At 37.7% G+C, this 27893-nt stretch overlaps 1 protein-coding gene across 4 annotated transcripts in view; it reads right to left on the bottom strand.

Annotated features, from left to right (window-relative positions):
• LOC109407762 (RNA-binding protein Musashi homolog Rbp6) overlaps nucleotides 1-27893 on the bottom strand; it is a 1431211-nt gene that overhangs the window by 128662 nt on the left and 1274656 nt on the right. For 3 of the 4 annotated variants that reach the window (XM_062853969.1, XM_062853970.1, XM_062853972.1), the window contains 2 exons: nucleotides 14048-14080; nucleotides 4727-4810 (listed from right to left, as the gene is read on the bottom strand). In XM_062853969.1, coding sequence (XP_062709953.1) covers nucleotides 4727-4810; nucleotides 14048-14080 — 117 coding nt within the window. The remainder of the gene's footprint in view (nucleotides 1-4726; nucleotides 4811-14047; nucleotides 14081-27893) is intronic. The other variant, XM_062853971.1, reaches the window with a different exon arrangement.

A 27893-nucleotide genomic window follows, 5' to 3' on the forward strand; every position in this document is an offset into this window, starting at 1 on the left:
AGAAGGAATTTTGAGAGAATTCCAGAATTAATTTGGAGAGAATTCCAGGAGGAATTCTGAGAGAATTTTAGAAGGAATTCTTAGAGAATTCCAGGAGAAATTCTGATAAAATTCCAGGAGGAATTCTGTGAGAATTTCAGAAGGAATTTAGAGCGAATTTCGGAAGGAATTTTGGGCGAATTGCAGGAGGAGTTTTTAAACAATTGCATTTGGAATGCTGAGAGAATTCCAGGAGGAATTCTGAGAGAATACCAGGAGGAATTCTGAGAGAATTCCAGGGGGAATTCTGAGAGATTTCCAGGGGGAATTCTGAGAGATTTCCAGGGGGAATTCTGAGAGAATTCCAGGAGAAATTCTGAGAGAATTCCAGGAGGGATTCTGAGAGAATTCCAGGAGGAATTCTGAGAGAACTCCATAAGGAATTGTAAGAGAATTCCAAGAGAAATTCCGAGAGAATTCCAGGAGGAATTCTGAGAGAATTCCAGGAGTAATTCTGAGAGAATTCCAGGAGGAATTCAGATAAAATTCCAGGAGGAATACTGAGAAAATTCCAGGAGGGTTTTTTAGACAATTTCAGGAGGAATTCTGCGAGAATTCCAGAAGGAATTCTTAGAGAATTCCATAAGAAATTCTGAGAGATAGCCAGAAGGAATTCTTGGAAATATCGTGGATGATTTCTGAGAGAATTCCAGGAGGGTTTTTCAGAGAATTGCAGGAGGAATTTGGAGAGAAATCCAGGAAGAATTCTAAGAGAATTCTCGGAGGAATTCTGAGAGAATTCCAGGAGGAATTTTGAGAGAATTCCAGTAGGAATTATGAGAGAATTCCAGGAGGAATTCGGAGAGAATTCCGGGAGAAATTCTGAGACAATTCCAGGAAGAATTTTGAGAGAATTCCAGGAGGAATTCTGAGAGAATTTCAGGAGGAATTTCGAGCGAATTTCAAAAGGAATTCTGAGCGAATTTCCGAAAGAAATCTGAGGGATAGCCAGAAGGAATTCTTGGAAATATCGTGGATGGTTCCTTAATGAATTTCAGAAAGAATTCTGTGAGAATTCCAGGAGGATTTTTTTAGAGAATTTCAGGAGGAATTCGGAGAGAATTCCAGGAGGAATTCTGAGAGAATTCCATTAGGAATTCTGTGAGAATTCCAATAAGAATTTTGAGAGAATTCCAGGAGGAATTAGGGGAGAATTCTAGGAGAAATTCGGAGAGAATTCTAGGAGGAATTCTGAGAGAATTCCAGGAGGAATTCTGAGAGAATTCCAGAAGGAATTCTGATAAAATTCCAGGAGGAATATTGAGAGAATTCCAGGAGGATTTTTTGGAGAATTTCAGGAGGAATTCTGAGAGATAGCCAGAAAGAATTCTTGGAAATATCGTGGATGATTTCTGAGAGAATTCCAGGAGGATTTTTTAGAGAATTTCAGGAGGAATTCGGATAGAATTCCAGGAGGAATTCGGAGAGAATTCCAGGAGGAATTCGGAGAGAATTCCAGGAGGAATTCGGAGAGAATTCCAGGAGGAATTCTGAGAGAATTACTCCTGGAATTCTTAGAGAATTGCAAGAGAAATTATGAGAGAATTCCAGGAGGAATTTTGAGAGAATTCCAGGAGGAATTCTGAGAGAATTCCAGGAGGAATTCTGAGAGAATTCCACGAGGAATTCTGAGAGAATTCCAGGATGAATTCTGAGAGAATTCCAGGAGGAATACTGAGAGAATTCCTGGAGGAATTTTGGGCGAATGTCGGGAGGAATTCTGAGCGAATTTCAAGAGGAATTCTGAGAGATAGCCAGAAGGAATTCTTGGAAATATCGTGGATGATTCCTGAGCGAATTTCAGAAAGATTTCTGAGAGAATTCCAAGAGGATTTTTCAGAAAATTTCAGGAGGAATTCGGAAAGAATTCCATGAGGAATTCTGAGAGGATTCCATTAGGAGTTCTGAGAGAATTCCAGGAGGAATTCTGAGAGAATTACAGGAGGAGTTCTGAGAGAATTAAAGGAGGAATTCTGAGAGAATTCCAGGAGAAATTTTGAGAGAATTCCAGAAGGAATTCTGAGAGAATTTTAGGAGTAATTCTGAGCGAATTTCAGGAGTAATTCTGAGAGAATTACAGGAGGAGATCAGAGAGAATGCCAGAAGGCATTCTTGCAAATATCGTGGATGAATTCTCAGAGTATTTCAGAAAGATTTTCAAGAGAATTCTGGGACGAATTTTGAGAAAATTCCAGGAGGAATTCTGGGAGAACTTTAGTAGGAATTCTAAGAGAATTTTAGGAGGAATTTTGAGAGAATTCCTGAATGAACCTTAAAGGCAATAGTTTGCGCAAATTAAAACTGCAAAATTTGTAGATGGGGTCATTTAGCAATCCATGATGTTCCAAGAAGAAGTGAATTTGTTTGGTATCTGCTGATGCCATAGACACTATTCTATAGAATCAATAATAATAATTAATATGACTAGATTTCAGAATTTCTCAGAAATATTACTCGATATTGTTGTCAATTATATATCCCTAAACTAAGACTGCTTTCCTGGAACAATTCCATTGAATTTCGGCCTACAATCCAAACCAAATAGCTCGAAATAATTACAATCACGTGCGTCAATTGATCCGAATATGGCTGCCATCCATTATTGGCTGGGTTGCCATTCTCCCAACCAACCGTCAATCAAATTCATGGAAACAGTAAGAGGACTAACGGAGCATATCAGCAGCAGCAACATTACCACCACCCGTCCCTTCCGAGAGAAAGCCAACCAACAACAATGAGATAATTATGCAATTTTCAGCTAGATTAAGTAGTCCGGCAAACAGCATCCAGGCCGGGTGACTAGATAACTGTGTGTCTGTTTGTGTGTATGCACTAACTGCCTCTAAGTAGATTAAGATTACTGACTGAGGGCTCACAATGTGCCCAAATTGGTGCGACGTGCATATACATGCCTCCCTACTGATAGTTGCTCCTCTGTGAGCCTTACTAAACGGATCAATATGCATTTACTTCCTCTCCTCTAGTAGCTGTTTCTCGTTAAGCGAATATGTAATAGTCAATTGACAAAGATTAAAATTCCGGTGCTCTAGTGTTTAATTACGTGTATGTTACTCTGTGTTCGGTGCATTGAATAAGTGTGCTATGCCAACTGCTTTTCGCAATGATATGATCGATTTAGAAGGGTCTTCTAGGTTTTACCATTTGAAATTTAGATACTCTAAATGCCAATGTTTTTAACAACAAAATTTCATCACTTTTTCTTCAAACAAATTGCAATGATTCCAAATAGGAGTTTCTGGCAACTCTTCTTCTTCTTTTTCTAAAAAGAAGCCGCTGATCAATTTTCTTTATTTTGAACAAGCTTCGAAACAAACTTATCAAATACTGAATGGTAAACATTTAATGTTCTGTCATTTGTATTGAAGCATCGAAAAGCTGGTCATATCATTATGGAAAGCAGTGTTGCCATCATAATCACCACCCACTAGCTGAAGCCACACTGATTGCACCATATTGTACAATCTTGCGTAGGTTGCCACTCGCAAGTGGAGAAAATGATGCGCCCAAATGCTGTTTCGATTACGTTTTACGTTCTCTATCTATAACTGTTAATACTGTTTTCAAAACGCGTCCTGCCTCGGTTCAACCAATCGTAGGGCGAAAAACAACGCATTCCTCTGCTAATCCTAGTAAATGAGACGCTAATCATCCGTTTGTCGCTAAAATTAGGGTAATTTTCACACACTCCAAAGCAGCTAAGCAGGAATTTTCTCACAATTTTCTCGTTGTTTAGCGTGGGCGGAAATAATTGTCGGTTGTAGCAAGGGGCTGGCAAAACACGAAACGCTTCCGTGTTGCCAGATTTTCGGTTACTTTTTCATAAGTTGCATGCAACTTGGCATACAAGTAACCTCGTCAATTCAAACAAATAATAACAAATGTTACGCGAGTTAAAGCTTGTTGTTTCCAAATTGCAAATTTCTTAACCTTAAAGTTCCTTAACATACACTCAATTTTTAAAAAAGTTTGGCATTTTTCGCGGAAGGAATGCGTTTAATAACTCTTTAGGCAACTTTCCATGAAAAACATCTCATTTCTCTATCGCTCCCGAATCAACCGGGCCAACAACAATCTTCGCAACAAGTAAAACAGTAGCAACAATCACCAGAATCATCACCGCAACAACCCCAAGAGTCCCCCGTTGCCAGTGGAAGCAATCCGCTTGCCACCAGCTCCCCCTCATATCATTGTTTTGGGTTGTGCTTTCGTTCGAGAGCACCCGCGGTGGCGGCCAAGTCACCCGCCTTGTTGCCCCCAACTTGGCCGCCGCCACCCCGTGTCTTCTTCGCTCCATTTCACAAGTGTCCACCGCCCGGGGCATGATGCGCAAACAGTGTTCCCAGGTGTTCGAACGGATGATGGTGGTGATGGTGATGGTGCAGGGGATGACACGAGGACAACAAAGGATGATGGTGGTGGTGTAGGGCGGCGGCGGCGGCTGCAGCAGCCGCAGCGGCCGCCGCCGACGCCGGTTGGTGCAGATGATGGGAGGAGGCAGTGGCGGCCGCTACCGCAGCAGCAGCCGCCGCCGTCGTCGAGGACGAGGACGTATTTCCGGTAGTGCCGGAGGAGTGATGGTGGTGATGGGGGCCACCGGCAGCGGAAGCGGAAGCAGTTGCAGCCGCCGCCGCCAGGTGGGCGTGCAGTGCGGCCAGATTTAGGTTACCTGTGGGGTACGGTAGTCCGAAGCTCGGATAGCCGGAGAAGCCACGACCGGCTGCGTACGCAGCGTATGCGGCGGCGGGGAAACCTGCGGTGCGAGAGAACGAGAAGAAAAAGAGAAGAGAAAGAAATTCGAGGGTTAGTTGCATTGAATGGTATATCGAGATGGATGTGTTTGTGTGTATTAATATGAAGTGGCAATAAGAATCGAAAGATTGAGAAGAGGAATCATCAGGATTTGATATTCTATGACGTTTTTGTGTTGCCATTTTTCGAGTTCCATAACACTGGTTAATTGATATTATTATTCTTACAATTACAAGGTATAGCTTTGCATATAATTTTTCATTACTTGGTTTAACTAATGGTCATACGTACTCAGAGCGTTTAAAAGCTAAGTGAGGCGAATGTTTAACGGTTTCAAGATCCTAATTTAAACCTAAACTTGATAAATAAGAAAACTTCGTCACGCATGTGCACTGCAGTTAGTTGTTCATTCCTTTTGCTGATCCGTTCACCGTTTGCATGGATTTTCTAATAGGGTCTAGCAGAAAGTGTCGAAATGGTCACAGACCCTATTTGATTTAATCTGCACTTACTGTTTTTTACAAACATTCTTCTTCTTATTCTTGTTCTTCTTTAAAATTGCTTCCATAGTTTTTTTTTTAACTAAGAGCTTCCTGTGTCAATGGCCAATTTCCATGTGTAGATCATGTATGTAGTAGGCACAAAGATATTTTAACATACAGTTGTGCAGATACAGGGGTGGCTAAAATGTTTGGGATAGGCTACTTTTTTTTCACAAACTGTACATTTTTATAGAATGCATCAAAAATTCTCAAATTTTGACTCTTTGTCAACCTATCATATGTGCACCTTTGGTACAAATTTGAGATCGATTGGTAAATCTTTCGTGAAGGTAGAACCGTTTTCGTAAAACACTATTTTTTAGACAACTAATTTTTGAACTGTTATGTCTCGGAGACCAGTTAACCGAATTGAATGAAATTGTGAACGTTTATCAAAAATATATTATTGTTTGAAAATTTTATAAAAGATAGATACTTTTCAACGTTGAACAAAGTCATGATGGATTGACAATTTTCAGATATTTCTCGAAAAAAATCATTTTTTCACATCTATGTCAATAAGTTTATTTTTGATATCCAAAGATTTTCTAGTTCTGTTCTTAAGATATCTATAATAAGATATATTAGAGCCCATTTAGATTAAAGGAAGAACACATTTAGTATTATTTGTGCAGTATTGTAAATTTGACTCATTTTCCTCTGTAAGGTGAAAATAAATCATCATAACTTTTTTAAAGTCTAAAAAGAACCTATGCTTTGAAGAATTTTCAAGCATCAATATGTTATTGATAATCACTCAAAATTTCATTCAACTCGGTTAACTGGTCTCCGAGATATGACAGCTTAAAAATTAGTTGTCTAAAAAAGGTGTTTTACTAGAATAGTTCCAACTTTGTGAAAGATTAACCAATCGAGCTCAAATTTGTACCAATGATGTACATATAACAGGTTGACAAACAGTCAAAATTTGAGAATTTTTGATGCACTCTATGAAAAGTTGCATCATGTTGAACTTTCTGTAAGAGAAAAAAAAGTTGCCTATTCGAAACATTTTGGCCACCCCCTGTAAGGACTGTATCCACACCGCAATAATTCAGACACAGAAACACGGCTGTAACTCTGCAATGCACAATGTTCCACGGAACAGATTAACCAGAAAAGATGCATTCAGCACCTTCAAATGATTTTCTAGATTAATATGGTCCTCCACAAAGTTGTTCCTAAAAATAAGGCCCTCTTTTCAATATACATGAAAATTAGGGTGGTTCATATTTTCAAATAAATTGGGAATCAAACTTTTTTATTTACAAGAATAACTATATACATTCTTCGGGAAAGTTCTAGATCTATCAATGTTGAGCAAATTTGCTGAAGACGTTTTTCATGTAGCTTTAAAACTGAACGATCTAGAGATATTTTTCTGAATTAGCTTAGGGTGGTTCAAGAAAAACCAGTTTTCTGGCGTAAACTTTTTCTGTTTCGCTTTTTCATAAAGTCGCCCAAGAAACACTTGTAGAGCATTTGAAGACGTTCGTGCGCTGAGATGGTCGTTATCTCTTTTGGTTCAAAAGAGACAGGCGTTTTTCTTAAAAAATCATAGTTTTTTTAAAAGGTGTTGTGACGGGTTGGGGCAAACATAAAAATATCTTTTGCCCGCATTCAAAAATAGAAATGTTGTTATAAAACTCATCAAAAAATTAGAGGGGTGTTATTTTTGTAAATCAAGTGATAAATACTTGAAAAGTGCCTATGTTTTTTAGAAAATCATCAATATCTTTTGAACGTAATGACGTAGCAACATTCTCAGCGCACAAAAATGTGTGTTTTTTTAAACTCTAGCAATGGTTCTTAGACAACTTTGATGAGAAATTTGAAACAAAAAAGATAAAGCGTTTAAACTGTTTTGACGTAGGTTTTGACCAAATTTGGAGCATTTTTTCATAGTTTTCATACGGTGACGCTAGAACAAATCGGTTTATTGCTTTATCTTTTTGTTTCAAATTTCTCGTCAAAGTCGCCCAAGAACCACTTTTAGAGCTTTCAAAAACACGAAAATTCTTTTATTTTTTTGTCCAGTAGGTACTTACGAAGTTGAAACTAGCCTTGACGATAAATGAAAAGATGACTAAGCCTGCAAAGTTCGGGAAAGGAAATGGCTGAAACATTGAGCACAAACCTTTCAATATACATCTACTGCATCGGCAAAATTTCAAAAAAAAAATCGATGCACTATCAACAATTTTATAGTCAAAACACGTATTGGGGCTAACCGTGGTTTTAGTTCTTTCGACAGCAATTAGTGAGCACCTCTTATTGTTCCGATTGTACTGTTGAATGAACTACTCCAATAATCATGAAATTTTGCGGACATAATATATACATGATTAACTAACTTCTGTGAAAATTTCATAAAAATTGGCAGAGGTATTCGAAAGTTATGAATAGGCATATATAGCATATGAAAAATACGGAAAATATTCGCAAATACTCACCCACATCAGCAGTGATAGCTTTCCAACCAGTTGATTAAAATTGATGAAATTTTGCAAGAAAGAGTATGAATGAATATCATAACTGCTCACGAAATTTCATCATTATCCTAACTGTACTTTGGACTGCAGTGGAAAAGAACCATCAGTCATGCAGAAGAAAATTGGTCATAATTGTACAAAATGCTTGGATGTACCTCTTTTTGTTTTTGAGCTACAATCAAAATTATCGCACCGATCTTCATCAAATTTTGCTCAAATAATAAACATACACCAAAGAGTTTCCAGTGAAAATTTTGACCAATTTTATCGATCTATTGCAGAATTACAGCCGTTTTTCTGTGTCCGGATTATTGTGGATACAGACCTTAGTAAGCTAGCCAAACAAACGTCGTGCTCAGAGCAAAAACCTGAGATTCCGGACCTGAATTCCTCCATTTTCACTGTCATGTTGATGATTTTGCAAACATGCCCTTAACATAAGAGCTTAATTGAGCATTTTAGTTTTGTCTGTGCGCGTCTTCGGCAAAGTAATTTATTTTGGTAATATCAACAACTTTCTCTAAGACGTCAACATTCCATAGCCTACTATTTTTGAGTTATTTTAAAAATGACTTTTTTCTCAAAAGTAAGTTTTTTGAGCTTTTTTTTGTTGGGGAGTTGTAACTAGTGCGTCCAATAAATAGAACTTTTTTTAGCTTATTTTGATACTTTTCGTAGAAACCATGCGAGTTTGAAATATTTTATGGCGCAGATATAACAAAAAATATTTTTATGCAGTAATTGGTGGACTTTTGACATTAAAAATCATAGAAAAAACTTAAAAATTCAACAAGTCAGGTAATTTTTAAATTTATTACTTTTAATGAGAAAAAATGTATGTCCTATTAGTAAAGTATGGATGCTTTAATTATTTATGGGTAACATTGCACACCTCCATGGAATATATTGTTACAGTACCATGAATGAATTGAAATAAGATTTGTACATACCACCAGAGATAAATGAATTTTATTATAGAATTACCCCTGGAAAGCAATGTTTGAATCCTAGTTTGAATCTGAGTATCTGAGTAACTTAGAACTCACTGAGTTCCCTTGCCACACACCGCAGACCACAAACTGAATGAGTTCCTGAGAGATCTCTGGCACCAAATTAGAAACCCTTAGCCAAGCGACCATGTGATAATCTACGGACATTGATCTGTCCAAGTTCTATTCAAGTATCGTTGACCCGACCTGACTTTGAATTCTGCGGGTGGGCAATGAATTGGAAGTTCGGATCTACTTTGGGGAAAGGGGATGCTTTCTCCCGACGATTCTTGATTTTGGTGGGCGTGAAGGCGTGTAGTTAATTTCACGTAATATCTGGAGACAAATATTTTTAGAACTTGCGCTTTATCTGAGGACCTTGCGACTTTACTCGATAACTTCGTTCAGGTCCGTGGAAGAGTCGAGAACGGTCCGAGCAGTAATTCTCGGCGTGGTGTGTTTAAGAAGGTGAACAAGTGTGAAAGTGCCCTTATTTACTAATTAAGAATATCCTATTAATTTCCCTCTAATATGTTAGTGTAGCATAGGACAGATTATAGCCGCAAATGCCCCACGAAGTACAGCGTCCAAACTGTAAGTACATAGTATGCATGCTTTTCTTTTCTCATGCGCATGGTGAGATCTTGCCCCTAGCCTTAGCAGCCAATCTAGCGTGGCCGCTGCAAACTAGCCTCTACCGTTAGCCATACGCGTAAGCGCCCGGCAGTAGGCTGCAGCATAAAATTTGAGTTGCCCCTTGGCAAATGAACAACGCCCCGCACATTTTCCTGAGCACTACCCGAATGAAAATTAGCTAGCGAGTGACAGAGGGAAATGAACTAGATAGGCTTAAAACAAGTATACATGAATTCGATGTCGATAAAGCAGGAGTGTAAATATAGATAAGATGCTGTTCCAATATCTGGGTTTTAGTTACACTGCAACACCAATGTATTTGAACACTCTTATCGGAGAAATCTAAACCGGTAGATTTAGAAGCATTTTCGCATTTTCTGTCGTTTTTGGTTCTTTTTAAGTAATTTTTCTGGGGAGGTTGGCCCTGTTAACCAACCAAGGATATTCTCCTTTCTTTTGTGGCCGAATTGAAAACCCATTTTTGTTCTCGGCGGAAATCACCTTGTCGCACATTAATTTCGAGTTTTTTCCACGACTTCCCAGTTGTAAAGCACCCTGTTCCCTTGATCATTCTTTATGAAGCGCTTTTTGATTTTCTATGGAGAGTTTCAAGCTTCTTATGGGTGCAATCAGGGATCGTAGTTTTCGTCGGTGCTAAGCCAAGGAAAGACAGCATGATTGGCCGACGAAGGGCAAACGAAATTCTCGCAGCTTTGGGAGTGAGTAAAAAAATATTTACATTTTATTTTTTTGTGCGGGAGATTTTTCAAGCCAGATTTTCGCTGAAAATTGGCGTAAGGGAGGATTCTATTTTCGCGAGAATGAGCGAAAATTCTGAACGCTGGGTGCAATAAATTGGCTGCCCTCATAAATACAGCGTTAAACTCTTACCATACTATTTTTTTTTTCAAAAATTAAAATATTTTTTTTTTTGGTTTTTGAGCTTCAATTCAATCTGTCCGGTTTGAATATTGAATTTGTTTCATGTCACCTCTTTTTCCATGTGACAAAAAAATGCATTCCACGACTCCATTTTCACTAGAAAAGTGGCTTTCAAATATTTTTTTTAATAGTTGAAAATTAGTGTGTCAATAGTAAAAAAATCATTTTTTTTTCATAGGATATTTTTTAAATTTTTATTGTTCTTTACTTATATGTATCCCCTCTCTTGTACCTGATAAGAGGGCTTGGAAAAAAAAATGCATCCGGCCTTATCGAATATGAAAAAACTAATGGCAATGGTACGTTTTAACACCTACTACAGGGGTTGCCCAAAATAACTGAGATAAGCAATTTTTAGTCAACTTTGAACTACTCTAACTTTGTGAAAAAATGACTGATTTTCAATCTTTTTGAAGCATTTTTTTTAAAGAAAAACATGACTCCGTCTTCAGCCAGAAGCTGTACAGACTGAATGAAACTGAACACTTGACAACGGACACACGGAGCATGCACCAGTGGATACGGAGAAGAAACTATCATCACGAAAAGTTTCATCGCCCGGAGCGGGAATCGAACCCTCACCCCATAGCATGGTGCGATTAGAAGCTTGGTGACCCTAACCGCACGGCTACGTAGCTCCACACGGGTAATTTATTGTAGTTTTATGATATGGTCTTAGAAATGACAATTGTCAAAGGGAAACGGAGATAATCCGGATATACATGGGACATGTCCAATATGCCAACTTTGTCATGCAATTTAGGAAATGATTGGGTTTAAAAAAAATATTTTTGGTCAAGACAAAGAAAGAAGAATCATTTCTTGAGAGAATAGTTCATCAAGATTGAAAATCGACCGAAAATCAACGGAGTTGTGAACATTTCTCTGGAATCGGTTCCATTATGAGGTCACGAAAGCGGCCAGGTACATTTTTCACTCAAAACATGAATAGCCCAAATAGGCTTATTGTGAGAAATCGATCCGATTGACCACTTCCGGAACTACCCAGGTGCCCCGGGGAAACCTGTAGTAGGGGACATTTGACAGCTCATTCGTCCTGATTTTACAGTTGATCACAAAATCCTTCTAGTTAATGGAAGCGGGATCATGGTTCCGATTTTAACGTTGTTCCGGATTTATGACAGCAGGTACTGCGGTAGCCTCCTTTACAGATAGTGATGCAACGTATAATTCACCTTCAAAAACTAGCTTGCGACATTCAAAACTTCATGATTTTGCAAAACAAGCCTGTTGATACATGTTTCAATATGCTTTGGGTGCACTAACCAGTTCTTCGAGCTGTTCCGACGCTCTCGGGTGCCCCAGGGATGTGGTCACTTTGTTATTTGATCTGAATCCTTGCTTTCGACATATCAAACTTCATGATTTATCAAAACAAGACTGTTGATACATGTTTCAAGAGATTTTGAGTTCACTGGTCACTTCTCCGGGATGTTTCAGAAACCTGATGGTGATCCCAGGGAAGTGACCATGTTTTGATCAGTTCTGAAACCTAGCTTGCGACATATCAAACTTTTCTCTTTTGACCTTCTCCTACTTCTTCTTTTATTATTCTTTTTCTGAGAGTAACGTCTCCACTGAGTCAAAGCCTGCTTCTCAGCTTGGGGACTACTTATTACCAGAGTTAAAAGTCTTCTCGAGATTTATTATTTAAAAGAACATTTTTAATCAAATCTTTATTGACAGATTTTCAAAAGGGTCGCTTCTCTTACCTTTTTTGAAATTAATTTTATAAGTTTCGACAGGAGCTCACAGAAGTTCAAAAAAAAAGACTCCAAGTTTGTATGTCTAAATAGTTTAAACATATTAAATTATGATCAACATCATCAATTATTGTACAAAAGTTTGATGATGAAAATCTTAGATTCTACTGCACGAAATGGTTTGGAAAATTGATAATTGGGTTGCTAGCATCCTATGAACAATCAACTGAGTTTTAGAATATATCAGTCCACCGGATGTTGAGATTTTTGTCTCCAAAACTTCGACGTGGATGATCATGAAGAAGATATATAAATACACGGTCCCCCTTATCACCTTAACCTTCCTATTGCATCACGTTGGGAACAGCTCGGTAACGTAGTGTACGGTTTTAGTCAAATATGACACTAATGCAAAAGGAGGGAAAATGAACATCTTGGATTTGTTTCTTCACACTATTGATGGCTTTCATTTTAATATTGTGAGTTTGTGAAACCCATTATTTTTCTAACAATTACCATATTCCAATTTTCCATAATCATAAACGAATGAATGTTTTCGGATACGCTCGATGTGATGCCGCATACTGCGTAACTACAACTCAGCTTCTCTAAATCTGTGAAACAACTGTGAAATCATTAGTGTTACAAATTCTACTCAGTATATTTACTCACTATACTCGAAAAGGATCTAATACTCATTCTAATCCGTTTTCCTAACTATATAGATCTGATCCTTTAGTAGGCAGTAATTTTACTCTAGAACTCAAACTAAGTTACGATATCTCTCGATAAGGTGATGAACTCAACGGGAATGCTAGTTATTCTGAAAATGCTCAGTTTACGAAGTTTTAAGAACAACTCTCGATCTCTATCTAAGAAAAGTAGGTATACCATGCCCTGGAAAGAAGAATCATATGAACAGTGTTGTATCTCTCTCTGTTATGGATCTACTTGGATTCAAAGCTGGCATCCAATCCTGGTTCGAATGCCATCACAAAGTGACAGATCACTACATCCACTAGAATACTTACAGGACTATGTGTTTTTAAAGTTTTTTTTTGTTTTTGGAAACTACCAATCAATGATTCCTTTTTTCATTCTTTCTTTCTTTCGAACGATATGATTTAGAATATGTAATAGATGGAAATTTGTTAGAACAGAACGAAATGAGAAGAGAAACTTAAATCTAAAACGAATAGTAAGACAACATTAAGAGTATTTTGAACTAGTTTGATTTCTATCTGGACAATTGACGTTTCGGTACGAATATTGGTTAGAACTGAAAACGAGAAAAGTAAAGCAATCATGGTGAATAGAGCGAACATTGATCGATTTCGATTTCTATGGAATCTTACCAAAACTGTGGTAGTATTTGTTAGTCAAGCAGTTATCTACACTGAAAGGAAACGACTAATGGGAATGGGAGTAAGCGCGCACTACTTGCTCTAAAGTGATAACCAAGGAGAAAGATAGAGTGGTAATAGAGAGTTCGTATAGAACAGAGTTAAGATAGTTAGAGAGATTGTTAAGGCAAGCTAAACATAGGGCAAAGTTCTATCGATAGTTCGCTGACGTTGTTGGTTTATTGATAGTAAGAGAAATTTTAAAATTTTCCGATAGTACAATCCGTTCACAACATCCGTTCTCCAAAATTATGAGACAGAGAAAGAAACAAAACAAAAGGCATTCGAATCAGTTCGTCCAATGTTTCGCAAAGAAATTCTTCGGAAATTTGGTTTTACGGTCAATTAAACAATGCGATCAGAGAAGATTAAAAAAAAAAGACCCAGAGACAGGATTTTCCCTGGAGAAAGAAATCAAACTTCAAAAAGTGAGACAAAATCACATTCTTATTGTTGTTTTGTTCGATTGGAAAAAAGTAGAGTTAGTAAAAAATTTAAAAATTTTCTTACCATCAGGTAAAGTCCCCAGCGACCACATAAAATCTAAAAATGCAGAAACAAAAAAAGAAAAAAAAAACTACTTTTAGATACTATTTGGTACGGCTTTTTGGCGGATCCGGCCTGGCGGCTTCGGGATGTCCAATTGGTGGCGGTGGTTTCTATGGGAGTAAATGGGAATGTGTGTGTTTGTGTGCTCGAACGAACTAGAGGCGCATCTATAAATGGGTTATATGCTGTAACGAGGCGTACACTGAGTAAAATATAATGGCAAAAGCCGGATAAATATGACAACAAAACACGGGCTAAGGAAACTAATTCGATTGAAAAACCATGAAGCGCAAACACTGAGAAATCAACTATTGAACGGAAATGTTGACTGTGATAGTGGGAAACAGAAAAAAAACTAAAATCCAACTAGTTTGGGTTGCAGTTCTAAGGGTACGATGACAGCCGACATTGGTCAGTGCCACCTGGTTGACGCTGTGTTCCTTCCACTCATGGCCAGCTACGATTTAGGTTCGATGGTCACTCGATGAAATCTAAAAATTTCTTTCGTATTCACACACCACACACGCATATCTATGGAATCTTCGTAAGAAAACGGCAAACCGCAAATCAAAGGAAAATTTATCTATATGAACTACTTATGTAAAACAGTGTATAACAATCGGAGGAAAAATCGCTATAAACTACGGTTTAAAAGATGAGAGCGTATGGATTTCCACTATCTGAGACAGATTTGTATCACACTATAAAGCTAATTTTTGTTGGTCACTCTATTCAGTCTATTAAACCTATGATTCGTTTTGATTTCTTTTCATTGTTGAAAACGCACTCACATTCGAAATCTCACTCTCAGTAAAATCAATCAATCTTAATGCATAATATTTATTTCCTTTTGATCCTGTTGATATTCTGGAGTAGAATGCACTCTAGGCCCAACAGATGGTAAAACATGAAACCCAAAATCGTTATCACACTTTCTGATTCTACAAATATCACTTCAGAGTTAATTTTTCGTTGTTTCAAACCCCTATATAGCAGACGAAGGCTGGCAGGAATCGAAGAGCTAAATGAAGTACAATGAATTACCACGGAATACAGTGCAGTACCACGGAATACCGTGGAGTACCACGGAATACCGTGGAGTACCACGGAATACCGTGGAGTACCACGGAATACCGTGGAGTATCACGGAATACCATGGGTTGCCTCGGAATATCGTGGAGTACCACGGAATACCGTGGAGTACCAGAGAATACCGTGGACTGCCACGGAATACCGTGGAGAACCACGGAATACCATAGAGTGCTACGGAATACTGTGAATTACCACGGAATACCGTAGAGTACCACGGAATACCCTGGATTGTCTCAAAATACCGTGGAGTACCAGAGAATATCGTGGAGTACTACGGAATGCCGTGAAGTCCCACGAAATACCATGGATTGCCTCGGAATACCGTGGAGTACCACCGTGGAGTAGCTGGGATACCGTAGACTGCCACGGTATTCCATGTAGTACATAAGTGACCCGATTTTGTCAGCCCCTTCTCGGAACACATTTTTTGCTCTCTTCAAAAACCTATACAGTTTTTCAAACTTTTTATTCCTCTATGTTCTGTATCTCAGCTGTAGTTTGATGATGAGTTTTAATAAATTGCTTAAATTGTGATCGTAAGTTAATGAGAGCAAAAAGTTCGTCGTAATATGGTGCTGACAAAATCGGGTCCTTACTGTATCACGGAATACAGTGAAGTATCATGGAACACCGTGATTGGGTGACAAAACGTCGCATACCAAAACGTCGAAAAGACAAAAAGTGAGGTGAAAGAATGGGTTTTCTTTAAAATAATAAAGATCTCCCTATTTGCTTTAACTTCTGGTTTTCAACGCTTTGTGCTTTCGATGTTTCGGCTTTCGACATTTTGGTATTTGACGTTTTGATTTGACATTCGGCGTTTTGTCTCTTATCCATCATGGAGTGCTGACTCTTCTTCTTACCAGCCTTTCTGCAGTTTCTTGCTTCTACCACAATAAAGCAGACGTGACACCAGCAAAAATCCAATCGATCACGCTTTAAACGTTTATTTTTTAATTTGTGTAGTTTAAAATCTCACAACCAGAGGCGCAAGCGTCGTTTTCCTTGTAATTTGATGATCAATTCTAGCACATTTATGCCGTTTTTCTTTTTGAACCTGGGTTGGAACTGGATTGGCGGAAAATGTGTAAACAAACAACGTCAAACAAACTTTAGTACAAGCGAAACCGAAGTCGGGTTGGGGTTCAAACTGTGATCTCATCCAGTTCCAACCCAGGTTGGACCTGGATCAAAAAGAAAAACGGCATTAGCATGTTTTGTGGAATTTTATGCTACATGAACAAGGGTAAAATAAGCGAAGTATTTCCATTGAATTCCTTGTGGGTGCTACGTCTGTTTGTCAGTGTTCCTATTTTTACACCAACGTAACAATTTAATAAATTGTATGTTTTTCAGTTTATCATACGAAAAAAGAAACACTAACAATCGCTGGTAAAACACTTCAATGGAAGTAACAATAGCCGACACACAGAGAAACAGACGTCATACTCTAATTACTCTCATCTGATCACCTCGCAAAGGTTTTGCTCCTGGTTGACGATTGCTCACTATCGCCGTCTGGTGAGAGATGCGCAAACACATCATGATTATTATTGGGCGGTTAAGCTTTCGTGAGGTCGATTTTAAGAGTAATTTATTAAAAGTGATACGTCTGTTTATCTGCGTATTCATTATTATTAAGTATCACTCTCAGTCACATCCACACTTCACAACTAATGACTATTCTATAGCTCAGAGCTCTTAAATTCTAGTTTTGAATATATGAATATATGTATTGAGACAAACAAAAACAATTCTCTCATCTATTGTAATCAATAAAATCACACTCGCGCCTTCTAGAAAAACACGACACGGAAAACAACGCTAAATCACTCACACTTATCTTCCTGTGTATATATGTCATTTATCTATCGATCTAATATCACGACAATCCTAAAACACTAGTAGATTATATAAAGATAAACGCCTATCTAAAGCATCGGTATCTGTTTCGATCGTTGTTGACAGACTTAAAAGGCGAACCGCAAAACGAAATCCACAATTAAGCTAAAGACTGTTTCTTACTTTTTATCGCAAATGTCATCGTATCTCCTCCGTCATCACCGTCATTCATCGTCGCCACTAAAAATTTGTCCAATCACGCTTCCGTATCAGTTCTAATCAAGGTTTTTTTTTTCGAAGAGATTTTTATTGAACCAAAAAAAAGTCAACACTGATTATCCCCCTCAATATTGGCTTTCAAAGCATGCGTTTTTGTTTATGTTTGTTTACATTCGCGGGGTTTCGCAGCACTTGTCAAACAAATGCGTGCGTGGACGACGGGTTTGTTTGTATCTGAGTGTGCAGTGCATGCGAGAGAGAGAGTATGCCCAAGTAATTATATTTACACCAGGAACACAGGGGTATGACCTGCTAACTAATAGGCAGGGGCTCTGATTACATTTCGATTACCATGGATACACATACAGCTTTCAAAGCCTACTATCTCGTCGGCTGCCCTCAGCTCAGCCGCTGTTGTGGTTTTCTGCTTTGTTTACTTCGCTGATGGTTATTCGCGCTTTAAAAGTGATAAATTATCGAACGTTGATGGAATGTTCTGAATTGCTTGGTGGAATGTTAGAATTGTGCAAAATTGGGTGATTGTGAATAAAAAAACAGAGACTTCGCTATCCTTAAAAGTCTTCAGACCGCTATTCTTCAAAATCGAAGAAATTTGTCAAATTTTCAATGAAAGAATCTAAAAAAAATCACAAGCGATTAGAAGTCGCCACTGACAGCTTCAGTAATTATGTGACATACATCATATCCCGAACTCAGGCAAAGACAAGCCTATAGGCCGTATACATCAACTCATGCGTCAAGTAATTGATACTCTTGCTCTTGAAAAACATTATTCATTACCGTTACACTGATTTTGATATCGGCTAATTTGCGCGACAATGGCGGAAACCAACGATGGCCAGATTGCCACCACAATCCATTTCCATTACTGTCATATTCCCTCCAAATAGGTACAGATGCAGATAACAGCCAGCACCCATCCAGATTGCGCAAACAACTTCTTTTTGAAAAATTACAACCATCCGAGCGAACAAACACCACGCTCGCTCAGTGATAAACTCGGCTGTCCCGTCCCGTCACGTAATGGAGACGAATGGTGTCGCCCTCTTTGGTTCGGTTTGACATACACGTGGCGGTGGTGTCGGATAAAAATATTTTTACATAACCTCTCTTGCTCATCGCCCTCTTTACCGCAATTTCGGTCGATTTCCTGTTTTTATTTGAAGGAGCAACACCAAAACTTTGGTGGATTCTTCCTCTGCGGAGTTATCTGATGCCGATTGATATTGATTTTGACGGCTCGGGGGATTTGTTTTTCCGGTTTGTTTTCGTTCGGTGTGCGGTGGAAGATTAACCTGTCAGAATACGGTCACAATTTATCTTTCTGATGAGAAAAAATAAAGACTGAAAAATTGCATTACTTAAGTAGATAAATACACCAAAAACTTACTTTAAGTCGAGATAGGGTTAACATTTACTTCATCATAGCATAGCATAGCATAGCATAGCATAGCCGACCGTACACATCCTGGGGTGGCTGTCGATAGAGACGTTTAATGCGCCAGAAAAGTTGCCTGGGATTTGACAAACCTTTCATTTAACGAACTCTCGACACCTGGCCAGGTCCTTACGATCAGCGGGGATGGGGAGGAAATGTTGATTAGATATCTACTCAGAACATGTCCAAGAACTTGGGCCACTTCATAGATATCTGGAGTTGGAAGTTGGGTGGGATTTATTGTGATGCTTTCCTTGGCGAAAAAGCGTATTATGAGTTATTATAAATATTCAATTATGTAATATCATTTACCTTATTACCGCTGAAAGAGTAAATATTAGTAATGAATGTAGAGGTTATTTATTAATGATTATATTTTTAAAAAAACTTGAGTACTCTTGAAATAAATTTGCATTCATTGGAGAAAAAATGAATGCAGGTTTTGGACAGGCATCAACGGTTATTGTTTTACACAAGAATGCATAAAAAAGATTGATCGTAGATCTTACGTAGTAACGAATTATTGTGAAACGATCTACCTGCGTTATTGGATATACCAAGGCATAATAATACAGAAAAATGCCATTGCAAAAAATCGTCCAAAAAAGATAAATCGGGTTAATCTCACCACAAACTGCTAACGCTGCATCGTCATCTGAGTGTTACAATGTACTTTGCACAGGAACTCTCAACGTACTGGAATAAACACCGAAATTCACATTGCTTCTACTGCTGACAGTGTGGAGCGGACCTGGTGTGGTGGTTAGAACGTTTGATTATCACGCCGAGGACCTGGGATCGAATCCCACTCCCGACATACTCACAAAATGTGGGTTCTTCCTTCGGAAGGGAAGTAAAACGTGGGTCCCGAGATGAACTAGCCTAGGGTTAAAAATCTCGTTAATACAGACAAAAAAAAAAAAAAAATACTGCTGACAGCCCTATCTTCACATCCAATAACTGAAACTCGATACAAATATGCCAGCGAAACTGATTCTTTTTCGCCATATCGAATATTAGTAGGTCAATGAATTGTAAATCTGCGTCAGCCAACATGCCAGCGGAATTCACAATTGAAGTACCGCAATGCAACGGGAGAGCCGCATCTCCCTTTGAAATCCCCACACGAAGCACGCGTCCACGGAGTCACATTTTGCCTTTCGACGTGAAACGAATAATATTCAGCTTCCGAAGCCACACCAAATACTTCTATAACGTATTTTTCCTCTGTTCACGAAGGGCAATACCCTCTCCGCCGACGAACAAGAAAACTTTCCCGAAGGGATGTTGGTATCGCGGATGTTTTCACCCAAATGAATCGTCCGACGTCCGCATAAACCAAGGTCGGAACGAGCCGATTCGGCTGTCCATCCGTTCCGTAATGTATATCCACCCGATCGCCGAATTGCGATTTTTCTGATTCGAAGAGACAAAGTCCGAATGTTCCACAAACACGTATTTTCGCTTCACCAATTCACCCTTCGACACCGAATTACAAATTCTCACTCGCACATAAATTATCATAGGAAAATCTTCACCAAAAACTAAGAACAGCTTCGTTGAAATCACTATACATCATTTTTCGTGGCGTAGTGCCACAAACTTTTTTCCTTCACCATCGTTCGAATTTATTTGTACGAGACAACGACAAAAAACGCAGCGCAAAAATTTTCTGCTGTCATCCGCGCGCACAGCCTGCTGCAACCAGGGTTAACATTTACTTCATCATATGCGCTTATTCCCGTCATATCGACAGAAAACAACCCATCATTACAGATATTATGACATGCCCTTGTCAATGCCTCATTACATGGAAGCAAAAGATGTAGACTTTAGCACTGGAAATCTAATAATTACGCTAAATTTCACTCCACTTACGAGTTGACATTTTTTCTCGTTTGCGTACGACGAATGCAACCGCACCAAAACAGCAACTAGCCGAATTGGTCTTCATCACCGTTTAATCTTCTCTTCGCCAGATTTACTTGTTGAACCAACCTTCAAATCACACCCCACAACTTTGAAGTGCAGATTTCACTGCTGCAGAATGCAGCACAAGCTGTTAAAATAATAAAATCAATCGCTCTTTCCCGTCGGTAAAATGTTTGTTTACAGCAGTTTGTAAAAAATTCGAAGATCCAAAGTGGAGATTGACATTCTCGGTTTTTTTCATTCGCGTTCCGCAGCCTTAACTGTCAGCCGAAAGCTTCTCTTTTTTATTGAATTCTCTGGCATAAGTATTTTCTTACGCATTGTAAAATTTCAATTTATTCACGGATTGTTTCGGTTATTAGCATGAAAAACCCGTACCGATCCCTTTGGGGATGCTTTTGGCAATTTTGCGAGGAACTATTTAACAAATTCCTTTGTTAATTGAAATGCATGTAAAATTTGCTCGTTAATTTTCTTTGATAGTTTTTCTAAATGATAATTTTAAACTTTGTTGGTCATCCTTTCAGAACTTCTTGTTCATTTCTTCGGAAATTTCAAAAATGATTCGCACGGATATTGTTTAGATTATTTCTTTAAAAATTCCTTCGGCAAAAAAGGGAAAATTCCCGAAGAAGTTTGTTGGATTTCTTTCATCAATATTTTTTAATATCTTTCTTTTAAAACTTCTGTGTAAGGAACTAGCAAATAGGTAGAACTTCACAAAAAAAAAATGGAACTTTTGACGATTGTTTCTTAGTTTTTTCAATGTTTCCTTCGCAAGTTCATGTGGCAATCTTTTTGAGTTTTCCTTCGAAAATTCAATTGAGTTTCTTTCAGTAATTCCAATGCATTTTTTGCATTTATATTTATTCCTACGAAAACTGCTTTGGCAATTCTTTCAGAAATTCCTTCGGCAATTTATTTGGAATGTTTTTTGAAAATTTCTTGAAAATTTGTTTGTGAATTGATAAAACTAATTCTATAAAAAATATACTGCTGGTATTTCAAAACATTTTACTTCAATTTATTTTTAAATTCCGATCGCCAAAGTTTGATAGCGACGGAACTTTTACTGTTAATTACATCCGCCATCTATTTGAAAATTCCTCAGCCAATTATATAAGGAATTTCTTTCACAATTCAAACGTATTTTTCTTTGGGACTTCTTTCCGCAGTTCAATGTGAAATTTCTCAAATTGGAATTGCTGGAGGAATTTTTAAAGAAATTTATATCAGAAGGGTTTAAGATTTCCAAAAGAATAACCGAAGCAACATGAAAATGGAATTGTCGAATCAATTCACAAAAAATAACTACTATTTTTTTAAAGAATTTTTGCTAGAAAGGAACTGACACAAAATATGCAACGAAATTTCCAGAAAACCGCCAGAGATTTTTTTTCCATAGCAATCGAATAAATTTTCAAAAAGAAACAAAAATGGCGAAGAAATTTGAGAATAGATCGACATTCCAGAGCTTGAGCTTGAGCTTGATTGACCGCCCGTAGATGCTACTCCAGTATCGCCAGACCAGCTACACTCACACAAGGAACCAATGAGATATCTGCTGGGGACTAGCAGGCATCTTCAGTGTGTGAGCGTTGATGGTCTTCTGTTTTTAGACGACAATGGCGCCTGCTACGTCAGGTTGCAGGTCAATGTGGGGAAGGGTAAGGTAATGATGATTGCAATCGTTTGTATCCACATCTGACCGAATATACCTCTGCGCCAGCACAAATTCATGCGGATGTTGGAGTGTTGGTGGGACGTGGTTGGTAGAAGGTTCACACATTGGTGTGTGGATACCAGGGTAAGGTGATAGAATTGTGTGTTTTTATTATTTTGAAGATGTGCGGCACAGTTCGCTTGATTTGATTCCAAACGGAAAATACAACAAATGACTCTTTTTTGTTTGTTAGTAAAATGGAAATTCATTGTTGAAACAAGCATTCCGGAGCATGTACCTATTATAAAAAAATGCGTATCCAAATCGTCCTTGATTTCTATTTACACACTTCTTTCAAAACTTTCCTGTTTTCCAACAATTTACGTGTTTTGCAATTAATCATATGATTTGACAGTTCTCAGTTACCCCTTATTCCGTGAGCTTGAGGTGCAAAGTTATGACATCCGAGAGTACCAGAGACGATGGATTGAATACAAAAAATGGTGTCGCTGCCGGGCTGTCAACGCCGGAAACTGAATGCTTCTGAACTGAAAGGTTCTTGTTCACACTATTCGCTGCTGGCGCCAATTGGATGCATACAATCCAAAAATAAGTATATTTCACCATATTCCTTCAAATTTTTTTTTTCGAAAATCTTTTGGTGAATTACTTTTATAGTTCCAATACAATTTCTGTAGGTTGTCCAACAGAAATTACACGATTTCTGAGATGATCAACTAACCTCGGAATCTTGTTAATACAGATAAAAAATGCGGCAATTTATTAATAAATTCCTACGACTTTTTTTTTGAAAATCCCAGCTCCTCTATTTTTTTTTCGAAAATTTCATAATCAGAATCAAGGGAAGTTAAGCTAGATATTATATCCACCAACTATTTGAAATTTTACAGGTAATTATTATAGGAATTTCTATAACATTTTTTTCGCAATATTGTTTGGGAGTTCATTAGGCAGTTCCTATGTGAAATTCCACTGGAATTTCAAAAATTCCAATTTAAAATTGCTTTTTTTAGCATTTTTAAAGGAATTTATTTAAGAATGGTTTACGAAAGAATTCAGATTTAAATTCCCAATAGGAATTTCCATAAAAATTGTCGATGAAATTATCAAAAAAAAAAATAATCGCCAGACGAATGCCATGGATTTGTTGAAAAATTTTCAGAAGAGATTGCCGCAATTGTTCATAATGTATTGCGTAAAAAAGGGCTATCTCAGTGTTAATTTACTGACGTTTTTTTCTACCCGACATCTTGAAGGACCTCTCAAATAATGTGCTGCAGGAATTTGTGAAGGGTTTTCCAAAATAATTGATTGAGGAATTCAAAAGCAATTTCCGAACGGTTTTTCAAAGACAATCAATTTGAGTGTGAATGTTCTGTAGATTTTCCCAGAATTCCGATAGGATTGCTTTTAGGAAACCAGTGCAAATCTTCTCTGGGTTCCACTTAGAATCCTCGCAGAACTCCGGTAAAAACCATCCAAGGATTCCGGTGGGCATGCTCTAAGGATTCCTGTAGAAGTCATAAGATTCCAATGGGAATCGTCACAGAATTCCAATAAATATCCTCTCATAATTTCGGTAGACATCCTCTTAGAATTCCAGAGAAAGTTCTCTCAAGAGAATAGTAGAAATCCTCTCCCAATTCCGCTAAAATACTTCTGGGGTTCTGGTGGAAATGTTCATAGAATTTGAACTGGGCTGATCTCTAGATTCCGGTATAAATTCATCGAGGATTTTCATGAGAATTTCTTGCAATTGAAATACAATTATTATGGGAATTTCTTGTAATGGGAAGATTTGTCAATCCTCTCAGGATTCCAATTGCAATTACCAAAGAATTGAAATGCTCCTAAAATTTGAGTGGAACAATCTCACAAATATCAAATATCTTCAGAATTTGATGGGAATGCTTTTAGGATTTCGATCCTTTCATGATTTAAATTTGAATCTTCACAAAGCTTCAGTAAAACTCTTCCAGGATTCCAGTGGGATTCTGGTGTTCCTCCGCTTAGTATTCCAGTTGGAATCCTTTTTAAGTTAGAGTGGGAATTATCATATCATCTCATTCCGATGGGATCCCGACTACAAAATTATATCAAGTTTGTAACATATTCTGTTATAATGTTATAAAATTTTTCAATAACTTATTTTGTTATAAACTAGCTGTAGGATGATGTTAAAATAACTAAAATTGTAAAAAAAAGTACCCTGGAGTAATCAAGAAACTTATTGTGTTATGAACAGATCAAAGTTATAACAAAACATGATATAAATATTAGCTTAAAATAACTAGTTTCTATCATAATTTGGTATAACTTTGAAACAATGCTATTCCATGCCAAAGAATCGAAACTTAAGTACATTACAATGAGTTATAATCAGATTTTACAACATAATTTGATATAATTGTGTTATAATATTTATGTACACCAAATGTTCCTAACAGAAGTATAACACAATAAGTTATAAATATCAAGATTAGTTAGAAAGATGTCACATTTTTGTTAGATACTTCTAGTCGGGAATGCTCTTAAAATTCCGGTCCTTTCAACATAACAATTGTATTCGTCACAGCATTCCAGTTAAACCATCTCAGGATTCTGACTGGAATGCTTTTAGGATTCTGATGCAAGTCCTCTTAGGATTCCAGTTGGAATCTACGCAGGATTCCAGCAAAAATCCTCCTAGAGTTTTCTGAAGATGACAGTTCAAATCCTCATAAATTTCTACTAGAAAGCTTTCCAGAGTTCCGGTGGGAATGCTCTTAGGATTCCGATGCAAGTCCTCTTAGAAAATGCTTAACGGAAATTGTCGGAGTAATTGTCAAAGGAATATCCTACTAACAAAAGCAGCTGTACAAGAGCTTATGAAGTCATCGTCTTCTGAAGAATTTGAATTATTTAAAATGCACGAATATATAAAAAGTAAACGTATGCAGCAAACTCTTTTATAAGAAAGCACAATTAAACTTTTGGCAAAAATGTTAGTTTTTTAACTAAAAGAATTTGTTAAGGAATTGGTTGCGAAGGAATTTCCAAATAAGTTCTGTTACAAGTGCTGAAGAAGTACTCAAAAACAGAAATGTGTAAAGGAATTATCGATGGAATTCACAAAAAAAAGTTTCGAAACAAGAATTGCCACAGAAATTTTAAAAAACATCATTGAAGAATTTCCGAAAAATTGCCAGAAGAATTCCTAAGAATTACAGAACAGCATCGAAAGGAATGAGAAAGACACTCATACTGGAACTGGATGTCATACCTGTGACCAGGATCGCAAGCGTGGTTCGGTCAGGGATGTGGTCAAACCAGGCCCGTGCACAGAAGTGGTGCCAAGGGAGGGGTTTTCCCAGTTTCGGCAAAAGGCGGAGGGGCGCCTAGTGTATGAAGCGTCGATAGTTTAGGGGGGGGGGTGTTAACATCCAAAACCCTCCCCTTGTGCACGGGCTTGGGTCAAACAGATGATTCTGTCGAAGTGTTTAGATGATATCTTTGGAGGGTTTATTGGCATTTCAGTCTCATTTGGTCAATAAAAAACTATTATATGTTTTCTTAACCCGAGGTTTTGGTTCTTATTGGACCTTTTTCAAGGATTATGTAATGTTTTATTAGTTTAGTATGACTATTTGTTTGTAATGACATAGATTGTTACCGAAAATTGTGTTGTTTTATCGTTAAGGTGTTTGTTTGAACGTCATTTAGTGTTGGCTGTAATAGAAAACTTTAGTAGATTCTATCTTGAAGAGATTTTTAACTGTACTCACTTTTCGGTTTTAACTTTCAAACAAATCGGTATGCTAACTGTATCAGTGCGTAGAACAGTGGAACGGATTCCAATTTTTATTCTAAAACTTGTTTTTCGGAAAGTTAAAACCGAAAAGTGAGTACAGATAAGAATCTTTTCAAGAGAGAATCTACTAAAGCTTTCTATTACAGCCAACACTAAATGACGATTAGACGTTCAAACAAACACCTTAACGATAAAACAACACAATTTTCGGTAACAATCTATGTCATTACAAACGAATTGTCATACTTAACTAATAAAACATTACAGAATCCTTGAATAAGGTCCAAAAAGGACCGAAACGTCGGATTAAGAAAACACATAGTTGTTTTTGAATGATCAAATTAGACTGAAATGCCAATAAACCCCCCAAAGATATCATCCACCGTACAGTCGATCACTCAAAGAAACGAAGTCTTTAGAGTCAGGGATCGGAAGTAACTCCATATGGTGACGAACGACAAAATACGGTGGATTATGAAAATACATCGTGACCTTCAAAAACTTCAGAACCCCTACTGTAGGACGAAAAACTATAAAAAATAGCGGATGAGTTGTGAACGAACTTATTCCTGGTAATTGATTCCCCTAGTTATTGTCAAAAACTTAATCTAATACACCATGGGCTGGAAATGCTTTGTTTTGGAATTGTTAATTTTGTCTCGCTAGATCCTAAGGACCTGGATCGGTGATTACTGGACTGGTTTTGAGAGTCGATCAACGACGAATCAGAATGTTGAGTCCTTCGGATAATCCTTGTCGATTAGAACTGGCAGATTTATTTTCAGCTCAAGCGCAGAGCACGTAAACAATTGGAGGCTTGACAGATGATGGTAGAACATGGTTTTCCGGTCAACTTGGGAACGTCTGTCGGCGTTGAGTACGCAACGCATACTTAGCTTGCACCCATCAGTCCAGCTTTAAGAGGAAACAAACCATCATCGTTTAGCTAAAACTCAAAAGCAGTTTTCTCGCTGAAATCTCAACCAATGTTAAAAAAAAATATCACTGCCCTCTGGCCACTATCTGGATAACAGTGAAATAATTTTCAATGGCGGTTTTATGACTTAGAGGAAGAAAGCTGCTTTTGATTAATTGATGATTGCTGATGATTGAATGATGGTTATTTGAGCCTTAATGCCAATTCTTAGAACAGTACGCTCACGCTAGTAGTTCGTAGGCGAGGCCGCGAAAGTACGGGAGGTTGACATTTGAATCCGAACGGAAAGATTAAGTTGTGAAAAACTATTTAAAACGCTGTGGCTTAGTTGGTTAAAGCGCCGGACTAAAGATACAGAATCGTGAGTTCGAATCCCACCAAAAATAGGGGTAAATTTTTCACAAATTCATCTCTCAATTTGCAACGTGAGTTTATCCTTCAAATGCTTTGAGGTTTTCCGTCTAAACCGGATTAGTTGTTAGTAAGTTAAGTATGTTTCATGAATAATGCAAGGGATGTATGCTAAAGCACAAATAAAATTTAGATTTATGCCGAAGAGTCGACTAATAACGATTCTAAATTCCTGTAGGAGTATACGAACAACAATCTTATCAAGACTCCTGGGTATCATAAACTCTTTGTAATATGCATGTTGCGAAACTGGCAACCCAGTCAGGGCGAAATCGGAATGAGCGAATCCATGACAGATCCGAAGAATGACATCAGGAATGTCAGGTGTAGATTTAGGCAAACAGTACCTTGATGATGCGATGCGATGACGTGGTGATTTTTAGTGCTTCGTACAGAATTTATATTTGATGAAAATTGCGAAGATATTTGTTGATAATTTTG

The sequence above is a fragment of the Aedes albopictus genome, chromosome 2, assembly GCF_035046485.1.
Source record: "Aedes albopictus strain Foshan chromosome 2, AalbF5, whole genome shotgun sequence".
Taxonomy (NCBI): Eukaryota; Metazoa; Arthropoda; class Insecta; order Diptera; family Culicidae; genus Aedes; species Aedes albopictus.